We start from the raw sequence: 25,963 nt of genomic DNA, 5'->3' as shown, positions 1-25,963 counted from the left end.
ACAGTGTAGCTAGGAGGAACAGCCGGAGCGACGCTTGAACAAGTCTATGCAACAAGAATCAATTGCAGGGTTCCCCAGTAGGAGGCCCACGCCTGCTTATTTGAACTCTGTTCCCAAGTACACAAGTAGAGAGTCATATGTGATCGTATCCCAATGTAAACAAGGTTTGAAATTATTCTGTTTTTGTCAAATACTATATATTTTTGGGATTCTTGCGGTCAATTTGCAGTGTACAAATTATTTATAACTATGTTCTGGTCTCCGGACCATCCGCTCAAGGAAAAATCGGCCCGCGGCTGAATCTAATTGGGGACCCCTGCTATATGCCCTCTACACTACTGTGCCAATGCCATGAAGGTCCAGACCTCTTGGTAGAGGCTGTAGACTATACATGGAGATTACACTAATAGATTGAACTCTGCTGTGTAGAGTTTATTGTTTTCATTATGTAGCTAGCTAGATTTCCCTGTGTTTGATTTTGTCAGTCTTTATTTTTTGTATAGTTTGGAGAACCAGAAGCCTTGTCAACATCACTACTGGAGATCTACAATAAATGGTTCGGAGAGTGAGTAGCCTATACTTTTTCTTAAAATACCAGCCATTATTTTGTCTGATAAATTGATTGCATTGGGTTTGATTTTAACATTCAACTGTGTTCTTAAGTACTTTCAAGAGTACAAAAAAGGGAACAGAACCGGATTCTTCCAAGTTAAAAAAGAACTGTCAAGCAGACCCTGAAAGCAGCACAGAGAGCTCGAGTTCAGCAGAGGAAGACACAAAACCTGTTAAAGATACAGCCTTTACCTCCAGTCATCGAACTCCTGTTAAAGGTAAAGCCTTTATCTCCAATCATCTAACTAACTGTAGTGTCAGACATACAGTATGGGAGACTAAATCCAAAGTAAACAACAACCAATAATTTTGGAATGAGATGTTTGACAAGCAGGTGTCCACATACTTTTGGTCATATAGTGTACAATGCCTTCAGAAAAAATTCAGACCCCTTGACTTTTTCCACATTTTGTTAGGTTCAGCCTGACATTTCACATTCTTAAAATAAACTGGTGAGCCTAACTGACCTAAAACAGGGATTTTTTACTAGGATTAAAAGTCAGGAATTGTGAAAAACTGAGTTTTTAAATGTATTTGGTGGTGTATGTAAACTTCTGACTTCAACTGTATATATGGCCTTGACTAGAATACAATTAATACATATGAAGTGTGTAAAACAGTATGTTAACATGATTAAAGTGACCAGTGTTCCATGTCTATGTACATTGGGCGGCAACCTTTAAGGTGCAGGGATGAGTAACCAGGTGGTTGCCGGCTAGTGACAATGACTAAAGGTCAGAGAAGGGTACTGGACGGCGAGTCCTTGATGATCTTCTTGGCCTTCCTGTGACACTGGGTGCTGTAGTTGTCCTGAAGTGCAGGCAGTGTGCTCCCAGTGATGTGTTGGGCTGACTGAACCACCGTCTGGAGAGCCCTGCGATTGCGGACGGTGCAGTTGCCGTACAAGTTGGTGATATAGCCCGACAGGATGCTCTCAATGGTGCATCTGTAAAAAGTTGTGATGGTCTTAAGGGCCAAGCCAAATTTCTTCAGCCTCCTGAGGTTGATGAGGCTGTTGCGCCTTCTTTACAACACGGTCTGTGTGGGTGGACCATTTCATTTTGTTAGTGATGTGTACGCCGAGAAACATATATATCAACCCAGTCTGTCAGACAGCACCAGGAGCAGAGACATCAACCCAGTCTGTCACAGACAGCACCAGGAGCAGAGACATCACATCAACCCAGTCTGTCAGACAGCACCAGGAGCAGAGACATCAACCCAGTCTGTCACAGACAGCACCAGGAGCAGAGACAAAACATCTCCAGTTAGATGAGAATACTAGCAAGGCGTGTCAGAGAGTATGGCAGCTCTATTCCCTCTGTCACCTTCTCTGTCTCAGTCTCAGAGTGTTGGTGACCCATCAATAGGACTGGGATCCTCAATCCTCCTCTATTCATCTTATAAGAATTTTTTGAAGATAAATACACAATGCAGAGGATGAGAGGACGAAAGTACTAATGGTCAATAGGGAATTGTCAATGTAAATTGTTGGTCTTCGGTTTAACATCTGTAGAATCTGTGAAATGTCAGTCCTGGACAAGATACTTGTTCTTTGGCCATTGGCCCAGTTGTACTGCAAGGACATCTGATTGGTAATCCCCAGGCTAGGGTGGGGGGTTATAAATGGCATCCTGTTCCTTTGTTCTGTGGAGAAACGCTGACGACATTGGAGACTGAACATCTACCTCCCAGCATAACATCTGTGATTTGTCCTTCTCAAATAAACCTATTTTTCTCCCTCTGATTTGCTTTGGAGTTTGTGGTATTGAAGAAGAACATCAACTGCTAACAATCTCAATGAGATGTGAGTCTGAAGGAAGGTTCATCATTACTACTGTGTACTGATAGAGATAACCCAGTGAGCAAAATGTGTCGAAAAGATGGTTTGGTTTTCAACTAAAATATGTATTTTCAATGTCTTTTCGACATCTTTTCAACATTTTGTGCTCATTGGGAAAGCAAGGTCTGAGATGGGTCTGAGACAGAGAGATACAGCTATGCAGCAAGACTTGTCTTTTGGACTGTGAGTCAAAGGAACAGATAAGGATGTGAAATTGGTATTCTGAGGAGATATATTCATGACTCAAGGCTTGTGAAGTCTATCCTGATAAATACCGGATGTCTGAGGAATTTTTAAGACAGTGAAGGAAAGGAATTAATGCAGAATTAATTTGACGTATGAAGGTTTACAATATCTACCCAGATGGAGATCCATATCCATATCTGAGGACCGTGGAGGAAAGGAATGGACATTGATGAGCAATTGATTTTGTGAAGAGATATGTTTATGTCTCAAGGCACACAAAGTCTATCTTGATAAAGATACACTACATGACCAAAACTATGTGGACACATGCTCGTCGAACATCTCATTCCAGAATCATGGGGATTAATATGGAGTTGGTCCCCACTTTGCTGCTATAACAGCCTCCTCTCTTCTGGGAAGACTTTCCACTAGATGTTGGAACATTGCTGCGGGGATTTGCTTCCATTCAGCCACGAGCATTAGTGAGGTCGGGCACTGATGTTGGGCAATTGGGCCTGGCTCGCAGTCGGTGTTCCAATTAATCCCAAAGATGTGTGATGGGGTTGAGGTCAGGGCTCTGTGCAGGCCAGTCAAGTTCTTGTGCTGACATTGCTTCCATTAACAGTTTAAAACTCGGGAGTGAGTGTTGCAACCGAGGAAAGACGTTTTTTACGTGCTTCAGCACTCGCCGGTCCCGTTCTGTGAGCTTGTGTGGCCTTCCACTTCACGGCTGAGCCATTGTTGCTCCTAGACGTTTCCAATTCACAATGACAGCACTTAAAGTTGACAAGGGCAGCTCTAGCAGGGCAGAAAGTTGATGAACTGACTTGTTGGAAAGGCGGCATCCAACGACGGTGCCACGTTGAAAGTCACTGACCTCTTCAGTTAGGACATTCTACTGCCAATGTTTGTCTATGGAGATTGCATGGCTGTGTGCCTGATTTTATACACCTGTCAGCAACGGGTGTGGCTGAAATAGCCGAATCCACTAATTTGAAGGAGTGTCCACATACATTTGTATACACTACACCACGTATTCCCAAACTGCAGTACGCGCAATGCCGTCGGGGGTACGCCAAATAAAAATGTAATTCACATTTAAAAACAAAACATTTATATTTTCCAACGGGGCTATACATTTGGGTGAGTTTTTTCTCTCGCCCTGAGTAGCCTCGTTTCACTGCCAAAAATAAAATGAAACCATCTTGTGTTCAGTGAAATAACAACACAATGTCAAATACAGGTAGCCTAGTCAAATAATTAACATCCAATCACATTAACCGTTACTCTCTCGCAGGAAACCTTCACTCTTGCGCAGACATTTAGAAATTAAACATGACAATTTGAAAAATAAATCACGGGAGTTTTTTGAGCAAGAATAAATACGACTTTCGTGTAGTAAGACGTATAAAAGCAACAGATACCATTAATAAGAAGCGTCTTATTGTCACGACTTCCGCCGAAGTCGGTCCCTCTCCTTGTTCGGGGGGCGTTCGGCGGTCGATGTCACCGGCTTTCTAGCCATCGCCGATCCACTTTTCATTTTCCATTTGTTTTGTCTTTGTTTTACACACCTGGTTTCAATTCCCCAATTACACATTCATTATTTAATCCTCTGTTTTCCCCATGGTTTTTGTGCGTGATTGTTTTATGTATGCTCGATCCGTTATTGTGGGCTCGGTATTACGACATGTTATTGGAATATTTGAGTAAAGATACTTGTGTTACTCATCTCTGCTGTCCTGTGCCTGACTACTCTGCACCAGCTACACCCAGACCACTACACTTATATGGTGAGCTACCAAGTGGCTAGGACAGGCAAGCCCCATACTATTGTGGAGGACTTAATTCTTCCTGGTGCCGCGGATATGGCTGGGACATTGATGGGGGATAAGACACAAAAAACTATACAGATAATGCCTTCATCAAACAACACTGTTTCATGACGCATCAGTGACCTGGCAGGAGATGTTTTGAAACAATTACTGCTTCTTAAACAAGCCAGTGAATTATATGTGTTACAGCTGGATGAGTCAACAGATGTGGCGGGCCTGGCACAGCTCCTGGTATATGCCCGTTACATTTATGGGGGGTCAATTAACTTCTCTAGGGTAGGGGGCAGTATTTTGACGTCCGGATGAAGAAGGTGCCCAGAGTAAACTGCCTGCTACTCAGTCCCAGAAGCTAGGATATGCATATTATTAGTAGATTTGGATAGAAAACACTCTGAAGTTTCTAAAACTGTTTGAATGATGTCTGTGAGTATAACAGAACTCATATGGCAGGCAAAAACCTGAGAAAAAATCCAACCAGGAAGTGTAGAAATCTGAGGTTTGTAGTTTTTCAAGTGATCCCCTATCCAGTATACAGTGTCAATGGGGTCATTTTGCACTTCCTAAGGCTTCCACTAGATGTCAACAGTCTTTATAACGTTGTTTCATGCTTCTACTGTGAATGGGGAGAGAATAAGAGCATATGGAGTCAGATGACTGAGAAAATGACATGAGCTCAGTGGCGCGCACTGGCGTGAGAGTTAGCTGTGTTCCTTTTCTTTTTTGAAGACAAAGGAATCGTCCGGTTGGAATATTATGGAAGATTTATGATGAAAACATCCTAAAGATTGATTCTATACATCATTTGACATGTTTCTACAAACTGTAGTATAACTTTTTTGACTTTTCGTCTGGACTTAGTAAGCGCATGCCTTGCATTTGAAATAGTGAACCTAACGCGCGAATAAAATGGAGGTATGTGGACATAAAGATGAACTTTATCGAACAAAACTAACATTTATTCTGGAACTGGGATTCCTGTGAGTGCATTCCGATGAAGATCATCAAAGCTAAGTGACTATTTCTAATGTAATTTTTGTCATTTCTGTTGACTCCAAAATGGCGGGTATCTGTATGGCTTGTTTTGATATCTGAGCACTGTACTCAGATTATTGCAAAATTTGCTTTCGCCGTAAAGCTTTTTTGAAATCTGACACAGCGGTTGCATTAAGGAGAAGTGTATCTATAATTATTTGAATAACAGTTGAATATTTTATCAACGTTTATGATGAGTATTTCTGTAAATTTATGTGCTCATTCACCGGAACTTTTGGGAGGCAAAACATTTCTGAACATTACACGCCAATGTAAAATGGGGGTTTTGGATATAAATATGAACTTTATTGAGCAAAACATACATGTATTGTGTAACATGAAGTCCTATGAGTGCCATCTGATGAAGATCATCAAAGGTTAGTGATTCATTTTTGCTGTATTTCTGGTTTTTGTGACGCCTCTCCTTGCTTGGAAAATGGCTGTGTGGTTTTTCTTGTCTCGGCACTGTCCTAACATAATCTAATGTTATGCTTTCGCCGTAAAGCCTTTTTGAAATCGGACAATGTGGTTGGATTAACGAGAAGTGTATGTTTAAAACGGGATATAATAGTTGTATGTTTGAGAAATTTGAATTATGAGATTTTTGTTGTTTTGAATTTGCCGCCCTGCTATTTCACTGGCTGTTGAATAGTGTGTCCCGAAAGTGGGACACTAGCGTCCCACATACCCCAGAGAGGTTAAGGAAGACATCCTCTTCTGAAAACCACTGGAAACCAGGACAACATGAGAGGATATTTTTATTGTACTGGACAGCTTTGTGACATCAAATGGACTTTGGTGGTCAAGATGTGTTGGTATCTGTACTGATGGTGCAAAAGCCATGACAGGGAGACATAGTGGAGTGGTAACGCGTGTGCAAGCAGTTGCTCCCGACGCCACTTGGGTACACTGTAGCATCTACCGAGAGGCTCTTGCTGCCAAGGGAATGCCTGACAGCTTGAAAGACGTTTTGGACACTACAGTGAAAATGGTTAACTTTGTTGAAGCAAGGCCCCTGAACTCTCGTGTATTTTCTGCATTATGCAATGATATGGGCAGCGACCATGTAACGCTTTTACAACATACAGAAGTGCGCTGGTTATCAAGGGGCAAAGTATTGACACTTTTTTTGAATTGAGAGACGAGCTTAAAGTTTTCTTTACTTTGACCATAATTTTCACTTGTCTGACCGTTTGCATGATGACGAGTTTCTCACACGACTGGCCTATCTGGTGATGTTTTTTCTCGCCTGAATGATCTGAATCTAGGATTACAGGGACTCTCTGCAACTATATTCAATGTGTGGGACAAAATTAAGGCTATGATTAAGAAGTTGGAACTCTTCACTGTCATAATTAACAAGGACAACACACAGGTCTTTCCATGATTGTATGATTTCTTTGTGTGCAAATGAACTCAAGCTTAAGGACAATGTCAAATGTGATATAGCAAAGCACCGAGTGAGCTGGGTGTGCAATTACGCAGGTACTTTTCCGAAACGGACGACACAAACAACTGGATTCGTTATCCCTTTCATGCCCTGCTTCCAGTCCACTGACCGATGTCTGAACAAGAGAGCCTCATCAAAATTGCAAAAAGCAGTTCTGTGAAAATTGAATTTAATCAGAAGCCACTGCAAGATTTCTCGATAGGGCTGCGCTTAGACTTTCTTGCCTTGGCAAATTGCGCTGTTAAGACACTGATGCCCTTTGCAACCACGTACCTATGTGAATGTGGATTCTCGGCCCTCACTAGCATGAAAACTAAATACCGGCACAGACTGTGTGTGGGAAATGATTTAAGACTGAGACTCTCCATCCTTTCAAGAACACTCCTTCTCCTTAACCTGTGGTGAGTTATTCACCATTTTTGATGAACAAATAAGGTTTTATATGTAAGATGGTTAAATAAAGAACAAAATTACTGATTATTATTATTTGTGCCCTGGTCCTATAAGAGCTCTTTGTCACTTCCCACGAGCCAGGTTGTGACAAACTCATTCTTATGTTTAATAAATGTATCGTATAGTGTTAGTGTGGCAGGCTTACAGTGATGGCAAAAAACAACATTTAAGAGTACGCTGACCCTGGTGCTAGATGGGGTACGCAGCTGGAGGTTGAATGTTTGAAGGGGTACGGGACTATAAAAAGTTTGCAAACCACTGTACTAGCTGATAGAAGATAGGTAAATTACCAATCCAACAGTTTGAAAATAGCAGAGCGCTGGCTTTAACGGGTCGGAATTGCCAAGAACGTGCGTTTGACACTGGTGCCGCCTTAATGCCACCCGGAAATAGAGCCCTGAAGATCATGTATGTCATGTTTTTTAACTCTGAGGATATCTGTCTTTCCAGGCTCCCAGACCCCAAAGCATCAGAGCCCAGCTACTGCCAGACCAGCTAAGGGCAAGGCTGCAGTGCAGAGCACCTCTGGAGGAAAGGCCACAGTGGGGGAGAGCTCTGGGTCTGACAGCTCAGAGGTCTCTGAAGACTCAGAGAGTGCGGAGACACCACCACAGGTGAGGAATCACACTGGTCAGTTCAGAGGTTAACACTGATAGAAGGTCATGATATCAAAGTGAGATATTCTTCCTGTTAATGATGGTGTCCTCTGTTCCTCTCCCCCACTGTTTACAGAAAATCCCTGTGACACCCAAAGCCAATCATGTTCCAGCTGCAAAGGTCAAGGCCGGGTCAGCGGTCACACCATTGACCCTGAACAAGAAACCAGCAGAGAGCTCAGACAGCGAGAGCAGCTCAGGGAGAGAAGATGAGAGCCGGAGTCTTCTTCCACAGGTGAAATAGGAGGGGGATGGAGATACAGATGTTTCAAGTCTTAATGTTACATGCACAAGTACAGGGAAATGCCTTTTGTTTGGACACACCTACTCATTCAAGGGTTTTTCTTTATTTTTACAATTTCTACATTGTAGAGTAATCGTGAAGACATCAAAACTATGAAATAACACATATGGAATCATGTAGTAACTAAAAAAGTATTAAACAAATCAAAATATATTTTAGATTCTTCGAAGTAGCCACCCTTTGCCTTGATGACAGCTTTGCACACTCTGCTTGCTTTGGGACTGTGCGTGTGTGTTTGGACCATTTTAAGTCTTTAGTGATTTGGACACCGAGGAACTTGAAGCTGTGTACCTGCTCCACTGCCACCCCATCGATGTGGATGGGGGGGTGCCCCCCCTCCCCCCAGGTGGGGGAGGGCAGTGTAGAGAGCAATTGAGATTGCGTCATCTATGGACCTGTTGGGGAGGTATGCATATTGTAGTGGGTCTAGGGTGGCTGGGATGGTGGAGTAGATATGTATTACAGAAGTGAGAGCTACAGGGTGGTAGTCATTGTGGCATAAAGCCTTAGAGTTCTTAGGAACAGGGATGATTGCGGTCATCTTAAAACATGTGGGGATTACAAGAGTTCTTGTCGGTTGTAAGAAATAATAGCGGATACATAACATGAAAGTAGACAAAAAATAGACTGCAAAATAATCACATGGATGGATGGAAGATTGATGCATTGATACATTGATTGACAGTTGGTTGAGTGCTCTGTCTTTGTAGCAGACATCCTCCCCGACAAGCAGACCTGTTTCTTTTATTTTTTCTTTAATTAGTGGATTCTGCTATTTCAGCCACACCCGTTGCTGACAGGTGTATAAAATCAAGCACACAGCAATGCAATCTCCATAGACAAACAGGGAAGGCCCTTTCCTGTTTTAGCATGACAAGGCCTCGTGCACAAAGCGAGGTCCATACAGATTGTTTGTTGAGATCGGTGTGGAAGAACTTGACTGGCCTGAACAGAACAGAACCCTGACCTTAACCCCATTGAACACTTTTGGGATAAATTATAACGCCAGCCTAATTGCCCAACATCAGTGCCTGACCTCACTAATACTCTTGGCTGAATGGAAGCAAGACCCTGCAGTAATGTTCCAACATCTAGTGGAAAGCCTTCCAAGAAGAGTGGAGGCTGTTATAGCAGCAAAGGGGGGACCAACTCCATATTAATGCCCATGATTTTGGAATGAGATGTTTGACAATCAGGTGTCCATATACTTTTGGTCATGTAGTGTACAGTGCCTTCGGAAAGTATTCAATTCCCTTGACTTTTTCCACATTTTGTTATGTTACAGCCTTATGATAAAATTGTTTAAATCGTTTTTTCCCTCATCAATCTACACATAATACCCCATAATGACAAAGCAAAAAGAGGTTTAGACATTTTTGCAAATTTATTACAAATAAAAAATTGAAATATCACATTTGCATAAGTATTCAGACCCTTTACTCAGTACTTTGTTGAAGCACCTTTGGCAGCGATTACAGCATCGAGTCTTCTTGGGTATGACGCTACAAGCTTGGCACACCTGTATTTGGGGAGTTTCTCCCATTCTTCTCTGCAGATCCTCTCAAGCTCTGTCAGGCTGGATGGGGAGCGAAGCTGCACAGATATTTTCAGGTCTCTCCATAGATATTCGATCAGGTTCAAGTCCAGGCTCTGGCTGGGTCACTCAAGGACATTCAGAGACTTGTCCCGAAGCCACTCCTGCGTTGTCTTGGATGCGTTGTGGCAAAGAAAGGGGTCGAGTGATAAATGGCAGATATGTGAGAAAAGAAATAATAAACTGGCTCTGCCCGATCACAAAAATGGCCACCCCGATCAGAACTACAGATCACAAAATGGCCGAATGCCAAAACTACAATTCACAGAAGCAAGGGGAACCCTCAGAAGGTGGAGCCGACCCACAGATAAAGGGTCAAGACAAACCAGGAAGAGAGAGAGAGGGCTGGAAGGATCTATGAACCATAGAGAAAGAGACCATATATATTGGCTGGATTTACCGTGTACGAGCTGGACTGTTTTGGACTTACCTGTTGGCGCTTTGGCCCCGGACCTACCGAGAACCAGATTCGTGTACCGAACCCTGCTGTCCTTGACCTTGCCTGCGGCCTGGGTGGACCAGGATGGAGAAACAAACACACAGGTACTGTCATGTTCGAAAGAACTTTCATTCTGGGGTGATTTTGACATTTTCCCACTTAATTTGTGACAAACGCTCCTAACCTTGAAGAGGTTTGCCACAGTGTGCTTAGGGTCGTTGTCCTGTTGGAAGGTCCTGAGCGCTCTGGAGCAGTACATCAAGGATCCCTCTGTACTTTGCGCCGTTCATCTTTGCCTCAATCCAGACTAGTCTCCCAGTCCCTGCTGCTGAAAAGCATCCCCACAGCATGATGCTGCCACCACAATGCTTCACCTTAGGGATGGTGCCAGGTTTCCTCCAGACATGATGTTTGGCATTCAGGCCAAAGTGATCAATCTTGGTTTCATCAGACCATAGAATCTTGTTTCTCAAGATCTGAGAGTCTTTAGGTGCCTTTTGGCAAACTCCAAGTGGGCTGTTATGTGCCTTTTACTGAGGAGTGGCTTCCGTCTGGTCACTCTATCATAAATGCCTGATTAGTGGAGTGCTGCGGAGATGGTTGTCCTTCTGGAAGTTTCTCCCATCTCCACAGAGGAACTCTGGAGCTCTGTCAGAGTGACCATTGGGTTCTTGGTCACCTCCCTGACCAGGGCCCTTCTCCCACGATTGCTCGGTTTGGCCGGGTGGGCAGCTCTAGGAAGAGCCTTGGTGGTTCCAAACTTCTCCCATTTAAGAATGATGGAGGCCACTGTGTTCTTGGGGACCTTCAATGCTACAGACATTGTTCAGTACCCTTCCCCAGATCTTTGCCTTGACACAATCCTGTCTTGGAGCTCTACGGACAATTCTTTCAACTTCATGGCTTGGTTTTTGCTCTGACATGCACTGTCAACTGTGGGACCTTATATAGACAGGTGTGTGCCTTTCCAAATCATGTCCAATCAATCAATTTAATTTACCACACTCCAATCAAGTTGTAGAAACATCTCAAGGATGATCAATGGAAACAGGATGCACCTGAGCTCAATTTCGAGTCTCATAGCAAATGGTCTGAATACTTGTAAATAAGGTATTTCTGTTTGTTTTTAATACATTTGCAAAAATGTCGAGAGAAAAAAACTGTTTGCTTTACCGTTATGGTGTATTGTGTGTAGATTGCTGAGATTTGTATTTATTGAATCCATTTTAGAATAAGGCTGTAACGTAACAAAATGTGGAAAAAGTCAAGGGGTCTGAATACTTTCTGAGGGCACTGTATATCCCTGTGTAGTGCGAAATAATCTTCATAGTTAGTTTTCTAAACACATTTCTTCACTGTTGTATCTGTCTTTACGCTGGTTCAGACAACAGCTGCCACAACTAAAGCTACACCAGTGAAGCATCCAAAACCAAGTTCAACAGCCAAGACAAAAGCCACTCCTACTACCCCAGCTAAACCAGAGGTTGCTGCTATGCCAAGAAAGGCACCAGCTAGTTAGGATTCCAGTGATTCCAAACAAACTAAATGTGGCCCTATGTGTGTTCTGCATTGATGGTGGTGTAAGTTAATGTAGGTTTGTCTCTTTCCCTTGTATGTCGCTGCCCCAGCCACACCAAAAGGAAAGAAAGTGAGCACAAAAGACAAGAAAGCAACAACAACAAAGAATGCACAGGTACAGATAACTCTCTAAGTTGACTTTTCTCATACTGTACATACTGTTAGCTAGATAACTCCCCCTAACTGAATTATTCTTACCAACCCTGGTTTCAGGCCTCAGCTTCATCAGCCAAGAGGAAGAGATGTGAAGAGAAACCAGGGGACATGCCCGCTAAGGACAAGAGGAAGAAGCCCTCCCCTCCACAGGCGGAGACTGTCATGGTCGCCGTGCCTCAGACCCGTCCTGTTCCTCCTACTGGGGGAGATGAGTCTGACTCAGACTCTGACACCGAACTGGATGTGGAGAAGTGGAAGAAACTGGCACGGGAACTGTCAGGGGAGAGAGAGAGGGGAGGGAGAGGGGAGGAGGGGAGGGAGAGGGGAGGAGGGGAGGGAGAGGGGAGGAGGGGAGGGAGAGAGGGGAGAGAGAGGGGAGGGAGAGGGGAGGAGGGGAGGGAGAGGGGAGGAGGGGAGGGAGAGAGGGGAGAGAGAGGGGAGGGAGAGGGGAGAGAGAGGGGAGGGAGAGCGGGGAGGAGGGGAGGGCGAGAGGGGAGAGAGAGGGGAGGAGGGGAGGGAGAGGGGAGGGAGAGGGGAGGAGGGGAGGGAGAGGGGAGGAGGGGAGGGAGAGGGGAGAGAGAGGGGAGGAGGGGAGGGAGAGGGGAGGGAGAGGGGAGAGAGAGCGGGGAGGAGGGGAGGAGGGGAGGGGAGAGAGAGGGGAGGGAGAGGGGAGGGAGGGGAGGGCGAGAGGGGAGAGAGAGCGGGGAGGAGGGGAGGGCGAGAGGGGAGAGAGAGGGGAGGGAGAGGGGAGGGAGAGCGGGGAGGAGGGGAGGGCGAGAGGGGAGAGAGAGCGGGGAGGGAGATGAGAGGATGGAGAGGGTTGTGAGTCAGAGTGGGTGAAGGATTTAAAATCATAACAGCCATAAGACAGACAGCATCACCCTTTAATAACTTCATTATGTCAATATAAACAGAACTGCATGATGTATTTTATATGAAGTACAGGAGGTGTTGACAGTTCATCTGCTTGATGTATTTTATATGAAGTACAGGAGGTGTTGACAGTTCATCTGCATGATGTATTTTATATGAAGTACAGGAGGTGTTGACAGTTCATCTGCTTGATGTATTTTATATGAAGTACAGGAGGTGTTGACAGTTCATCTGCATGATGTATTTTATATGAAGTACAGGAGGTGTTGACAGTTCATCTGCATGATGTATTTTATATGAAGTACAGGAGGTGTTGACAGTTCATCTGCATGATGTATTTTATATGAAGTACAGGAGGTGTTGACAGTTCATCTGCATGATGTATTTTATATGAAGTACAGGAGGTGTTGACAGTTCATCTGCATGATGTATTTTATATGAAGTTCAGGAGGTGTTGACAGTTCATCTGCATGATGTATTTTATATGAAGTACAGGAGGTGTTGACAGTTCATCTGCATGATGTATTTTATATGAAGTACAGGAGGTGTTGACAGTTCATCTGTATGATGTATTTTATATGAAGTACAGGAGGTGTTGACAGTTCATCTGCATGATGTATTTTATATGAAGTACAGGAGGTGTTGACAGTTCATCTGCATGATGTATTTTATATGAAGTACAGGAGGTGTTGACAGTTCATCTGCATGATGTATTTTATATGAAGTACAGGAGGTGTTGACAGTTCATCTGCATGATGTATTTTATATGAAGTACAGGAGGTGTTGACAGTTCATCTGCATGATGTATTTTATATGAAGTACAGGAGGTGTTGACAGTTCATCTGCATGTATTTTACATAAAGTAAAATACACCTCCTATACATAAAGTATAGGAGGTGTTCATGTTAGGTCTATGTTAGCCATGTTGTTTATTTACTATCGACCTACCTCTGTCCACAGACACTGATATTGCCAAAATAGACGCCATCACTGCACTGAATGCTCCACCTGCTCCCACCTCACCTGCCTCAGCAGCAAAGAAAACAAGAGCACCGAGGAAGCCCAGGGCTAAATCTGCACTGGAAACACCCCCCAATCCCAGGGCCAAATCTGCAACGAAAACACGAAAAAGGCTGGTCATGCTAAAAAGTTCAAAGCTACAACTGAAAAGAAAGCCATGGCTGAGGAGAATGGGAAGACCAAGACACCAGCAAAAGCCAGTAAAGCCAAGTCTATTCAAGTGAAGAAGGCATCACCTCCCTCCCCATCCCCTGAAGGCCAAGCAGAGGAGATCAACAATAATACAGCTGACCTAAAAACTGTAGCAGACAAACAGCCACCCTCCATGCTCTCTACCACAACACTTAATGGAAAACAGACAGCCAAGAAAGGAAAAAGGAAAAATGGGAACATTAGTAAGGCTAAAGCAGATAAGAATCTACCAGAACCCAAGAAGAAGAAAAAGGAGATTGTAGAAGAGAAGACGGAACCAGAGAAGAAGAAAAAGGAGAAGACGACTAAGGAGAATGGGTCAGAAAAAGAGAAGGAAAGAAAGAAGAAACAGGAGAAGATGAGCAGGGACAATGTGACTGAGAAGAAACAGGAGAAGATGAGCAAGGACAATGAGATTGAGAAGAAACCGGAAAAAGAAAAGAACAAGACTAAAGGGAATGGCGTTAAAACTGACCCACAACCTCCAACAGAGAAGAAGAAAAGTGAGTGACTCTTTGTCTAAAATCTTTGTCTCAGACAGCGAAATAACTTTATACTGAAGAGTGTCTGTTTAATGTGTGTTAAACTCTCTACAGAAAAGAACAAGCTGAAACTCTCAGTGGAGATTGCAGTGCCTGAGACTCCGGTCACCCCCGCCCAAGACTTCATCCCTGTACAGGCATCCACAAAAACCCCTCCTAAAAAGGTAAGGAAGCTATCATCCTCATCTTTACCAAGGTGTAGAAGTAGTAGCAAGACAGACACACATGCTTTTTCTTGACATTGAATTCCAGCATGTTTATACTGCTCACTGCATGCCTTAGTCCTCAGACCTATAACTGTTGCAATATACAGAGCCTTAAATGTTTTTGTTTTCGTCCTCCTCAGAAAAATAAATCATCTAAGAGTAAATCAGGCCTTTAGAGATGAAGGTCACCTACAATGGGGCTGTGTCAAGTGTGGACCTGGACCCAGGATTCTACCTAAATGGTAGTAGCAATAATGGTAAAGACTGTCTGTCCACACAATGGTCTCCCTAGACCAAATCAACTGGGTCCAGTTTTTCAAAAGTTATCTATCTGGATTTCGGCTATCAGAGAGGTTTAAATACATAGAAATAGAATGAATAGAACAGAAGTCCCCATTCAGGTCAATGATTTGTCTGTCCTATTCATTCTATTTCTATTCTAATTGTATCTGATAGGCGAAATCCAGATAAATAACTTTAGAAAAACCAGGCCCTGGGGATTTGTTAGATTTTTTTTACAACATTGTATACTGTATTAAATTAACACTTTTCCTGTTGGTACATTTTATTGAAGTTAAAACATTGTTTTTTATTAGTTTATCCCCCCAAAATAATTGTACAGTTTGCTGTTTTGCATACTATGTGATGTGCTGCAGCTATCTATGTTACTGTACATTTTAATTATTATGTTTCCTTGCATGTTCGTGTGGTAATGAAAAACAGAACATTTTAAGGAAATGTCAAGTTTACTATAGCATTAGCCCATTCATAGCCGCTAACTACCTTTAGCGCCTATTGATGATAGTATCTTCTGACAGGGGGAGTTTTGATAAGAGCCCCCACGCTCATTCTGAATGTGAACATGCATTGCTTGCGTGCGAATTTTGAAACATAAGAAACGTACACTACCGTACCAAAAGTTTGGGGTCACTTCGAAATGTCTTTGTTTGTTAGCTAATTCAAGTTTATCACTTTAAAAGGCTAATTGATCATTAGAAAACCCTTTTGCAATTATGTTAGCACAGCTGAAAACTGTTCTGATTAAAGAAGCAATAAAACTTTATTTTATTGCTTTCAAAAACAAGGACATTTCTAAGTGACCCCAAACTTTTGAAACAGTAGCGTATATATTCATATCAGTGAGAAAAAAATATACTAAACACCTTTATAGGGTTAAGGTTCCCACACAGCCATTTCTCCATGTTACAGTGCTGTTTACGGAAAAAAGACAGAAGACAGAGCAGACTACCTGTGCTAATTAGCTATCTGCGTCCTCGAACACCTGTGTGTAAATGGAAGGCAGACGCCACAAACGTGTTGTCACTGAAAAATACTGTTGGCTGTGTTAATACTGGTTAAAACAGCGTACAGTAAGTGTGTATTTTCCATTTGTGAAATTATTTTTGATATGATATGAAAGTAGAGGGATTTATGTTTCTACAACCGTACCGCAATTGAGAATCGATTTCCGTTTAGATGCTGTTTTGGCTGCCAGAGCCAATTTGCCCTTTAACTTCTATGGGCTACGTGGGACGCTAGCGTCCCACCTGCGGGACACAGCCAGTGAAATATCAGGGCGGCAAATTCAAAATAATAAAATGTCATAATTCAACTTTCTCAAACATACAACTGTTTAACACCATTTTAAAGATACACTTCTCCTTGATGTAACCACATTGTCCGATTTCAAAAAGGCTTTACAGCTAAAGCAAAACATTAGATTATGTTAGGAGAGTACAAAGACAAAAATAATCACACAGCCATTTTCCAAGCAAGGACATGTGTCAATAAAACCCAAAACACAGCTAAATGAAGCACTAACCTTTGACGATCTTCATCAGATGACACTCCTAGGACATTATGTTACACAATACATGTATGTTTTGTTCGATAAACAGCATTTTACATTTGCGCGTGATGTTCAGAAGACGTATTCCCACCAAAACTTTCGGTGAATGTGCACATCAATTTACAAAAATACTCATCATAAATGTTGACAAAATATATAACAATTATTTAAAGAATTATAGATAGACTACTCCTGGATGCAACTGCTGTGTCAGATTTTAAAATAGCTTTACAGAGAAAGCACATTTTTCAATATTCTGAGTACATAGCTCAGCCATCACGGCGAGCTATTCAGACACCTGCCAAGTTCGGGGCAACCTAAACTCAGAATTAGTATTAGAAATATTCTCTTACCTTTGCTGATCTTCGTCAGAATGCACTCCCAGGACTGCTACTTCCACAAGAAATTTTGTTTTTGTTCGAAATAATCCATATTTATGTCCAAATACCTCCGTTTTGTTCGTGCGTTCAGAGCACTATCCAAAGGCATAATGCGCGAGCGCAGTACCAGAGACGAAAAGTCAAAAGGTTCCATTATGTACTTAGAAGCATGTCAAACGCTGTTTAAAATCTATTTTTATGGTATTTTTAACGTAAAATTGCGAAAATATTCCAACCGGACCTATTCATTCAAGGAGAAAAAGAAGGAACGGTGTGCTCGCGGGACTGAGCTTATCCAATCCCTTTGTTGCCAGGCAGTCAACTCAGTAACTGAGCTCCTATTATCTGCCCAGTGACAGGAGAATGCTCAAACTACTTTCTGAAGGCTTTTGACAGCCAATGGAAGCCTTAGGAAGTGCAACGTAACCCCACAGATACTGTAATTTCGAAAGGGACTAGAAAGAACTACAATTCTCAGATCCTCAACTTCCTGGTTGACTTTTTCTCAGGTTTTTGCCTGCCATATGAGTTCTGTTATACTTACAGACACCATTCAAACAGTTTTAGAAACTTCAGAGTGTTTTCTATCCAAATCTACTAATAATATGCATATTCTCGTTTCTGGGCCAGAGTAGTAACCTGTTTAAATTGGGTACGTTTTTCATCCGGCTGTGAAAATACTGCCCCCTACACCCCAACAGGTTAAACAGAACACGTCCTTGAACTATAAGGAGTAATGTTAGGCTCCTTTGGTCCATTATTGGGCTAGGACAGCATCTGCTGCTGTATGTCTTACGTAGTGAATACATATAGCTGGGGCCCTTGTTTTACCCTAACACCCTAGTGATGAATGCATAACCTAAATGGTAAGAGAATCACGAGGTTGAAAAATATTTTAAAGATATTAGGACTAAGAACATTTTTCAAAAAGTTTCATGGTCAGAAAGTATGTTACTTTTCTACTGTATTTTTAATGGAATTAAAAGTCATATTTTTCTACAGTTTGTGTTTTTAAGTGCATTTTGTTGCAGTGGGTTGGAGGCACTGGGGCTAATAGCTTTATCTTGAAGCACTCCTGAAGCACTTTACAGCTGGCCCACTTTATCACCATCATCTCGCACCTTGTCTAAAAACATGACTTTTGACTATTCTATCGACGAAGAAGATAATGTCAACATCTCTTGGTAAAATGTGACACTAACAAACTCATGTCTTATCAACTTAGCTATCTAACTTATTAAAACGGATAGATTGGTAGATATATGAAATGTTTAGGTTGAACGCAGTCCGCCACAAGGCTGGTCGTCAGGGCAGCGGTTCAGAGTTCAATTCAAGAGGCGAGCACATGAAAAAGGTGAGTTCAGCCAGATTGATACAAGGCAATGCACAACGAGCAGGTAAAGTCAGAACCATGGAGGAATAATTCAACCTAATCATCTGCTATACAATTGGCTATTTTTGCTTTCAGATGCCATTCAAAAACAAGTTCCAGGGCAGAAAACTATCGTAAGCCTACTCACCAAACAGATGTGTCGTAGTGTAAAAGGTAATTCATGTGCAATCATGTAATGGGAAAAGTAAAATTGTTAATCCATTTTGAAATGTCCAAAGAAAAATTAGAACCTAATCTAAACTAATGTCTATATTATCGAAAATAAGTTTGAAGGTTTATACCCTGAATATGAAAGATTGGCGCCGGAGGTGATGGCCGCCGTTTTACGGGCTCCTGTCCAATTGTGCCATTTTGTGTGTTTTTTTGCACTATTTTTTTACTTTTGTTTTGTACATAATGTTTCCTCCATTGTTTCCTATGACCGAAAAGAGCTTCTGGATATCAGAACAGCAATCACCTTGAACTGGAGTGGGACGCGAAGGATATACTGCTCTTCCTAGACCAAGCCCAAATCCCCATCATTCGTGTGAAGAGGAGATGCCGTTACAGAGTCGAAAGGCCGGTTGCCTGGCGAGACTGCGTCGGCAAGTGGATGATCCACCTTCACCCTCTGTTCTACTAGCGAACATGCAATCACTGGAGAATAAACTGGATGAGCTCCGTTCGAGACTATCCTATCAACAGGACATTAAAAACGATAATATCCTATGTTTCACCGAGTTGTGGCTGAACCAGGACATGGATAATATATAGTTAGCTGGGTTTTCCGAGCACGGCAAGACAGAACAGCAGCCTCCGGTAAGATCGGGGGGGTGGGGTGCACCGGTAAGATCGGAGGGTGGGGTGTGTTTCTTTGTCAACAACAGCAGGTGTGCGATCTCTAATATAAAGGAAGTCTCTAGGTTTTGCTCACCTGACTTAGAGTGCCTCATGATAATGTGTAGACCACACTATTTACCAATAGAGTTTTCATCTATATATTTCGTAGCTGTCTATTAACCACCACAAACCGATGCTGGCACTAAGACCACATTTTCAACCTCTCCCTGCCCCAGTCTATAATACCTGCATGTTTCAAGCAGACCACCATAGTCCCTGTGCCCAAGAACGCCAAGGTAACCTGCCTAAATGACTACCGCCCCGTTGCACTCACATCTGTAGCCATGAAATGCCTTGAAAGACTGGTCATGGCTCACATCAACACCATCATCCCATAAACACTGGACCCACTCCAATTCACATACCACCCCAACAGATCCACAGATGATGCGATCTCTATTGCACTCCACACTGCCCTTTCCCACCTAGACAAAAGGAACATTCTACATGAGAATGCTGTTCATTGGCTACAGCTCAGCATTCAACACCATAGTGCCCTCCAAGCTCATTACTTAGCTAAGGACCATGGGACTAAACACCTCCCTCTGCAACTTCCTGACTGGCTGCCCCCAGGTGGTGAGGGTAGGTAACAACACATCCGCCACGTTGACCCCTCAACACCGTGGCCTGTGTTTACTCCCCTCCTGTACTCCCTGTTCACCCATGACTGCGTGGCCAAGCACGACTCCAACAATATCATTAAGTGTGCCGACGACACGACGGTGGTAGGCCCAAATTACAGACGGCAATGAGAAAGCCTATAGGGAGGAGGTCAGAGACCTGGCAGTGTGGTACCAAGACAACAACTTCTCACTCAAAATCAGTAAGACAAATGAGCTGATCGTAGACTACAGGAAAAGGAGGGCTGAGCACACCCCCATTCACATCGACAGGGCTGTAGTGGAGCAGGTCGAGAGCTTCAATCAACGTCCTTGGTGTCCATATCACTAAGGACCTATCACTAGTGTTGGACTAGTAACCGGAAGGTTGCAAGATCGAATCCCCAAGCTGACAAGGTAAAAATCTGTCGTTCTGCCCTGAACAAGGCAGTTATCCATTAACCCGCTGTTCCTAGGCCGTCATTGAAAATAAGAATTTGTTCTTAACTGACTTGCCTAGTTAAATAAAGGTTAAAAAAATATTTAAAAAATTCCAAACACACCAAGACAGTTGTGAAGAGGATACGACAATGCCGATTCCCCTTCATGAAGCTGAAAAGATTTGGCATGGGCCCTCAGATCCTCAAAAAGTTCTACAGCTGCACAATCGAGAGCATCCTGACCGGTTGCATCACTGCTTGGTATGGCAACTGCTCAGCATTCCGACAGCAAGGCGCTACAGAGGGTAGTGCATACAGCCCAGTACATCACTGCGGCTGAGCTTCCTGCCATCCAGGACCTCTATACTAAGCAGTGTCAGAGGAAGGCCCTAAACATTTTCAAAAATTCCAGTCACCCAAGTCATAGACTGTTCTCTCTGCTACCACACGGCAAGTGGTACCGCAGCGTCAAGTCTGGGACCAAAAGGCTCTTTAAGAGGTTATACTCCCAAGCCATGAGACTGCTGAACAGTTCACCAAATGGCTACCTGGACTATTTGCATTGACCTAATTTTATTCATATTTTTTCATGTTTTTTGCACTGACTCTCTTGCACAGGCTCGATGTACACTCACTGGACTATAACCACACACACGGGGATGCACACAAAATGCACATGCATACAAAACGCACATGGCGCCACACACACACATTCCTTCACACTCTTCACATACGCTACTGCTACTCTCTGTTTATTATCTATCATAATCACTTTACCCCTACCTACATGTACATATTACCTCAATTACCTCGACTAACCCGTAACCCTGCACATTGACTCGGTACCCCTTCTACAATGAAAAATATAAACGCAACATGTTTAACGCAACATTAAAGTGTTGAGCTGAAATAAAAGATCCCAGAAAAGATTATTTCTCTCAAATTTTGTGCACAAATATGTTTACATCCCTGTTATTGAGCATTTCTCCTTTGCCAAGACAATCCATCCACCTGACAGGTGTGTCATATCAAGAAGCTAATTAAACAGCATGATCATTACACAGCTGCACTTTGTGCTGGGGACAATAAAAGGCCACTCTTCGATATGCAGTTTTGTCACACAACACAATGCCACAAATGTCTGAAGTTTTGAGGGAGCGTGCAATTGGCATAGTGACTGCAGGAATGTCCACCAGAGCTGTTGCCAGAGAATTGAATGTTAATTTCTCTACCATAAGCCGCCTCCGACGTCATTTTCAGAATTTGACAGTACGTCCAACCGCCCTCACAACAGCAGACCACTTGTATGGTGTAGTGTGGGCGAGCGGTTTGCTGACGTCAACGTTTTGAACAGATTGCCCCATGGTGGTGGTGGGGTTATAGTATGGGCAGGCAATCCTGGCAGGCATAAGCTACGAACAACGAACACAATTGCATTTTATTGATGAATGCAGAGATACCGTGACAAGATCCTGAGGCCCATTGTCGTGCCATTCATCCCACGCTATCACCTCATGTTTCAGCATGATAATGCACGGCCCCATGTCACAAGGATCTGTACACAATTCCTGGAAGCTGAAAATGTCCCAGTTCTTCCATGGCCTGCATACTCACCAGACATGTCAGCCATTGAGCATGTTTGGGATGCTCTGGATTGATGTTTACGACAACGTGTTCCAGGTCCCGCCAATATCCAGCAACTTCGCACAGCCATTGAAGTGGGACAACTTTCCACAGGCCACAATCAACAGCATGATCAACTCTATGCGAAGTACATGTGTCACGCCACCTTTTTTTAAGGTATCTGTGACCAACAGACGCATATCTGTATTACCAGTCATGTGAAATCCATAGATTATGGCCTAATGAATTTATTTTAATTGACAGATTTTCTTATATGAACTGTAACTCAGTAAAATCTTTGAAATTGTTGCATGTTGCAAATATTTTTGTTCTGTGTATATGTTTCTCTGCTAAAATCTGGGTAAAAGGAATGTGAGTTTAATTCAGTACATTTAGTTATTGCTTGCTTTTCTAAAGTCTACCAACCTTGCCAGCAGGATTGCCTGCTAAAATAGTTAGAATAAGCTAGCTACTCTAACTTGATTGATAGTCTGAAATGGCTTCTTGGTATCTAGTTATGAGGTTGGGACATTGGAAACCTATCTGGGCTAGCTAAAGACAACTTCATAAAATTGCTAAGTGGCTAGTAGTATTACAGAAAAACAAAAAATAAACAAATGTATTTTTTATTCTATTGTATTTATTAGCGTGCCCCTGTGCCCCCTATGGGCATGACAACTGTGACTCTGATGATTTCACACTACTGTTTGTACAATATGCATTAAACTACGGTTGATACTACATTTGATAAGCTGCATTCACTGTAGAGTTGAGACGTGTCCGGAGGGACACATCCTGCTGGATGATGATGAGGATGAAGAGGATGGCACCATGGACACACGGTCCTTGCTATCCGGGATCCTTGGGACGTCGTTACCGCATTGAAATTGCCATTTTAAATGGTTAGGGTAGGAGTTTGGGTTTAGGGCAGGGACTTCCCAAGGATCCCAGATAACCGTGGACACACACTCGCCAGCGATCAGGTATTGTGCTCTAATATAACAACCACGATTCAGAGACTAATATTCTAGTCAGTAACCCAGCAGAAAAGTACAGCAACTGTCAGCTGAAGGATACTGAATATGACAGATGTTTTATCCTCTCTATCCTGGGATCGTTGTTCTGCCTTCTCTTCCCTAGGTGGTGGAGCTGGTCAAGATGCAGTAAAAAGAGGTCCACCTGAGAGCTCTGAGGAAAGCCCTCCTCAGCCCACCTCACCCTCATCACATATGAGGGTATTTCTCTGTATGAATCTCTCTATATCTGTGTGTGTGTACGTGTGTCTATGTAAGTGTGTGTGTATATCAGTAGGTGTTATCCCTTGTCTCTGTCTGTCCTATCTGTATTCAGGCAGCAGAGCCGTATTGCGGTCCTGGTGACCAACCTCAGTGGCTCCAACCTTCAGTGGCTTGTGGAGGCTGCCTGCTGTTTCTACGAGCTGTCCCACTCCCTCCACACCCTACCTCATCATCTTCCTGTCTGGACAGAGACCCAAATTCACAGTCAGTCCCACAGTTCTGTCAATGGAGTGGACCCACCTGTCATTGTCTCTCCCAGCTCGTCTCAGCGAAACACGCAGCAGGGAGAATCATCCCGTAAGTTGACATTATGGCCTTAGCTTGGTGATAATAATATACTATATTATAGAAACATCATTAGACACCTTTCGGAGACGCCATTGAGAGATCCCTTCATAGTCAGTACTATGCTCTCCTGTCTGTCTGTCTGTCTGTCTGTCTGTCTGTCTGTCTGTCTGTCTGTCTGTCTGTCTGTCTGTCTGTCTGTCTGTCTGTCTGTCTGTCTGTCTGTCTGTCTGTCTGTCTGTCTGTCTGTCTGTCTGTCTGTGTAAGGTGGTCTTGGCGTCTGGTTTTATCCGTCACCTCCTCTGTGTTGAACCTTGACCCTCAGTTTGGCCTTGGACCAGCCAAGGCCAAACTGGTGTCTGCCTGGTGTCTGCATCCCAAATGGCGCCCTATTCCCCATATAGTGCACTTATTTTGACCTGAGCTCTATGGCACCTGCTCAAAATAAGTGTAATATGTAGGAAATAGGGTTCTATTTGGGGACGCACACTATAACACTTTAACCTGGGTGTTTTTATTTCACCTTTATTTAACTAGGCAAGTCAGTTAAAGAAAAAAATCATATTTTCAATTACGGCCTAGGAACAGTGGGTTAACTACCTTGTTCAGGGACAGAATAACATATTTTGACCTTGTCAGCTCGGGGATTTGATCGGTTACAAGTTCAACGCTCTAACCACTAGGCTACCTGCCGCCCCTGGGTGACATGTTACAACCTGCCGGTGTAACATGTCACCCAGGAGGACGTATTGTTGCCATGGATATAGTAAGTACTGTTATACAGGATGTGGTGGCACTGTGTGATTCACAGTCTGTTTGTTGCCCTCTTGTCAATAGCAACGTGTACAAGATGGCGCCGACAGAGATGGCCGCCTCGCTTCCAGTCCTTAGGAACTTTGCAGTATTTTGTTTTTTTATGTATTATTTCTTAGATTGTTAGCCCAGAAAATCTTAAGTGTTATTACTTTTTCAAATATTACAAGCATTTCGCTAAACTCGCAAAAACATCTGCTAACCATGTGTATGTGACCAATAAAATTTGATTTGATTTGGTGGCCCAATGGACTCTTCTACAGTGCACTTCCCTCCTGCTGACACTTGGTGGTGGTGTTGCTAAAGGGAGTATAGAGGAGAGAATGGAGCTGGAGTCAATGAATCCAAATGCTTTCTAAATTATTCTTTCAATCCAAAAAAATAAAAGCACATGTGTTGTAACTGTGTGGCTGATAGACATAGACCAACTGCACCAGAATGCAAGGAATCCATTTGATGAAATTAATTGATATGTAGATAAGCTAGGCGACTGTCATAATCTACATATCTGCTCGTCCTCTCTCTCTCTTTCTCTCCCCCTCTCTCTCTCCAGTTGATCTGGCCCCTGCTGCCCAGGGTGGGGAACTTGCTGTTATCTGGGCCCCTAGGGGTCCTGCAGACCAAACTAAACGATAGCCGTCTCCTGGATACTCTGTGTGCGTTTGCTCAGGTCTTACTCCAGACCCACCCATACCTGGCCAGAGAGAGTGTCTGGGTCCTCAACAACCTCACAGGTTAGACAAGGATCTGTGTGTTTGTGTGTCTGTGTCAGTGGAGGCTGGTGACTTGAAACATTTAGGAGGATGGGTATAGGCGCGTAACAGTAACATACAGTAATGAGAGAAAATTGATTGGGGTACTCACAGTGCTTGGAGAGGAAACATTCAATGTTCCAGTGGTGTTGACAATGGTAGTGGAGTGGAGATCACCTCTTAATCAGGGAATAGAGGGCCTCCCAAGTGGCGCAGTGGTCTAAGGCTCTGTCCAGGCTCTGCCGCAGCCTGTCGCGACCGGGAGACCCATGGGGCAGTGCACAATTGGCCCTGCAGGGCACGCTGACACGGTCGCCAGGTGTACGGTGTTTCCTCCGACACATTGGTGCAGCTTCCGGGTTAAGTGGGCATTGTGTCAAGAAGCAGTGCGGCTTGGTTGGGTTGTGTTTCGGAGGACGCACGGCTCTCGACCTTTGCCTCTCCTGAGCCCGTACGGGAGTTGCAGCGATGAGACAAGACTGTAACTACCAATTGGATACCACGAAATTGGGGAGAAAAAGGGGTAAAAAAATATGAAAAAATCAGGGAACAGGAGTGGACTTAGCTGTAAATGCAGATACATTCCATTACAGCTGCGCCATCATAGATTTGAACAACAACTTTCTTCATGAAGTTAGACACAGACTGCCCATCTCGCCCATGTGACACATCATAGTAGCC

The 25,963-nt window shown here is 43.4% G+C and overlaps 1 protein-coding gene and 1 long non-coding RNA gene across 2 annotated transcripts; both read left to right on the top strand.

Annotated features, from left to right (window-relative positions):
* Window positions 1-7,904: 7,904 nt before the first annotated feature.
* Window positions 7,905-12,048, top strand: LOC115204889 (uncharacterized). The gene is made up of 3 exons (XR_003880505.1): window positions 7,905-8,025; window positions 8,144-8,302; window positions 12,033-12,048. It is a non-coding gene; the product is annotated as an uncharacterized LOC115204889 (long non-coding RNA).
* Window positions 12,049-13,099: 1,051 nt separating this feature from the next.
* Window positions 13,100-25,269, top strand: LOC115205025 (nucleolar protein 58-like). The gene is made up of 5 exons (XM_029770586.1): window positions 13,100-14,726; window positions 14,820-14,929; window positions 23,275-23,297; window positions 23,485-23,611; window positions 25,084-25,269. The coding sequence occupies exons 1-5, from the start codon at window positions 14,189-14,191 to the stop codon at window positions 25,267-25,269; spliced, it is 984 nt and encodes a 327-aa protein (XP_029626446.1). The 5' UTR covers window positions 13,100-14,188.
* Window positions 25,270-25,963: the final 694 nt, after the last annotated feature.

The sequence above is a fragment of the Salmo trutta genome, chromosome 13 (genome assembly GCF_901001165.1).
Source record: "Salmo trutta chromosome 13, fSalTru1.1, whole genome shotgun sequence".
NCBI lineage: Eukaryota > Metazoa > Chordata > Actinopteri > Salmoniformes > Salmonidae > Salmo > Salmo trutta.
The sequence above is the reverse complement of the archived record's forward strand: the minus strand, read 5'-3'. Positions and strand labels throughout refer to the sequence as shown.

Excerpts from the sequence above, each read along its gene's own strand:
- LOC115205025 (XM_029770586.1), top strand. The coding sequence starts at position 14,189 with ATGGCTGAGGAGAATGGGAAGACCAAGACACCAGCAAAAGCCAGTAAA. Across the intron at positions 14,930-23,274 it reads CAAAAACCCCTCCTAAAAAG|GTGGTGGAGCTGGTCAAGAT; the intron begins GTAAGGAAGCTA and ends TCTCTTCCCTAG. Across the intron at positions 23,298-23,484 it reads GTGGAGCTGGTCAAGATGCA|GCAGCAGAGCCGTATTGCGG; the intron begins GTAAAAAGAGGT and ends ATCTGTATTCAG.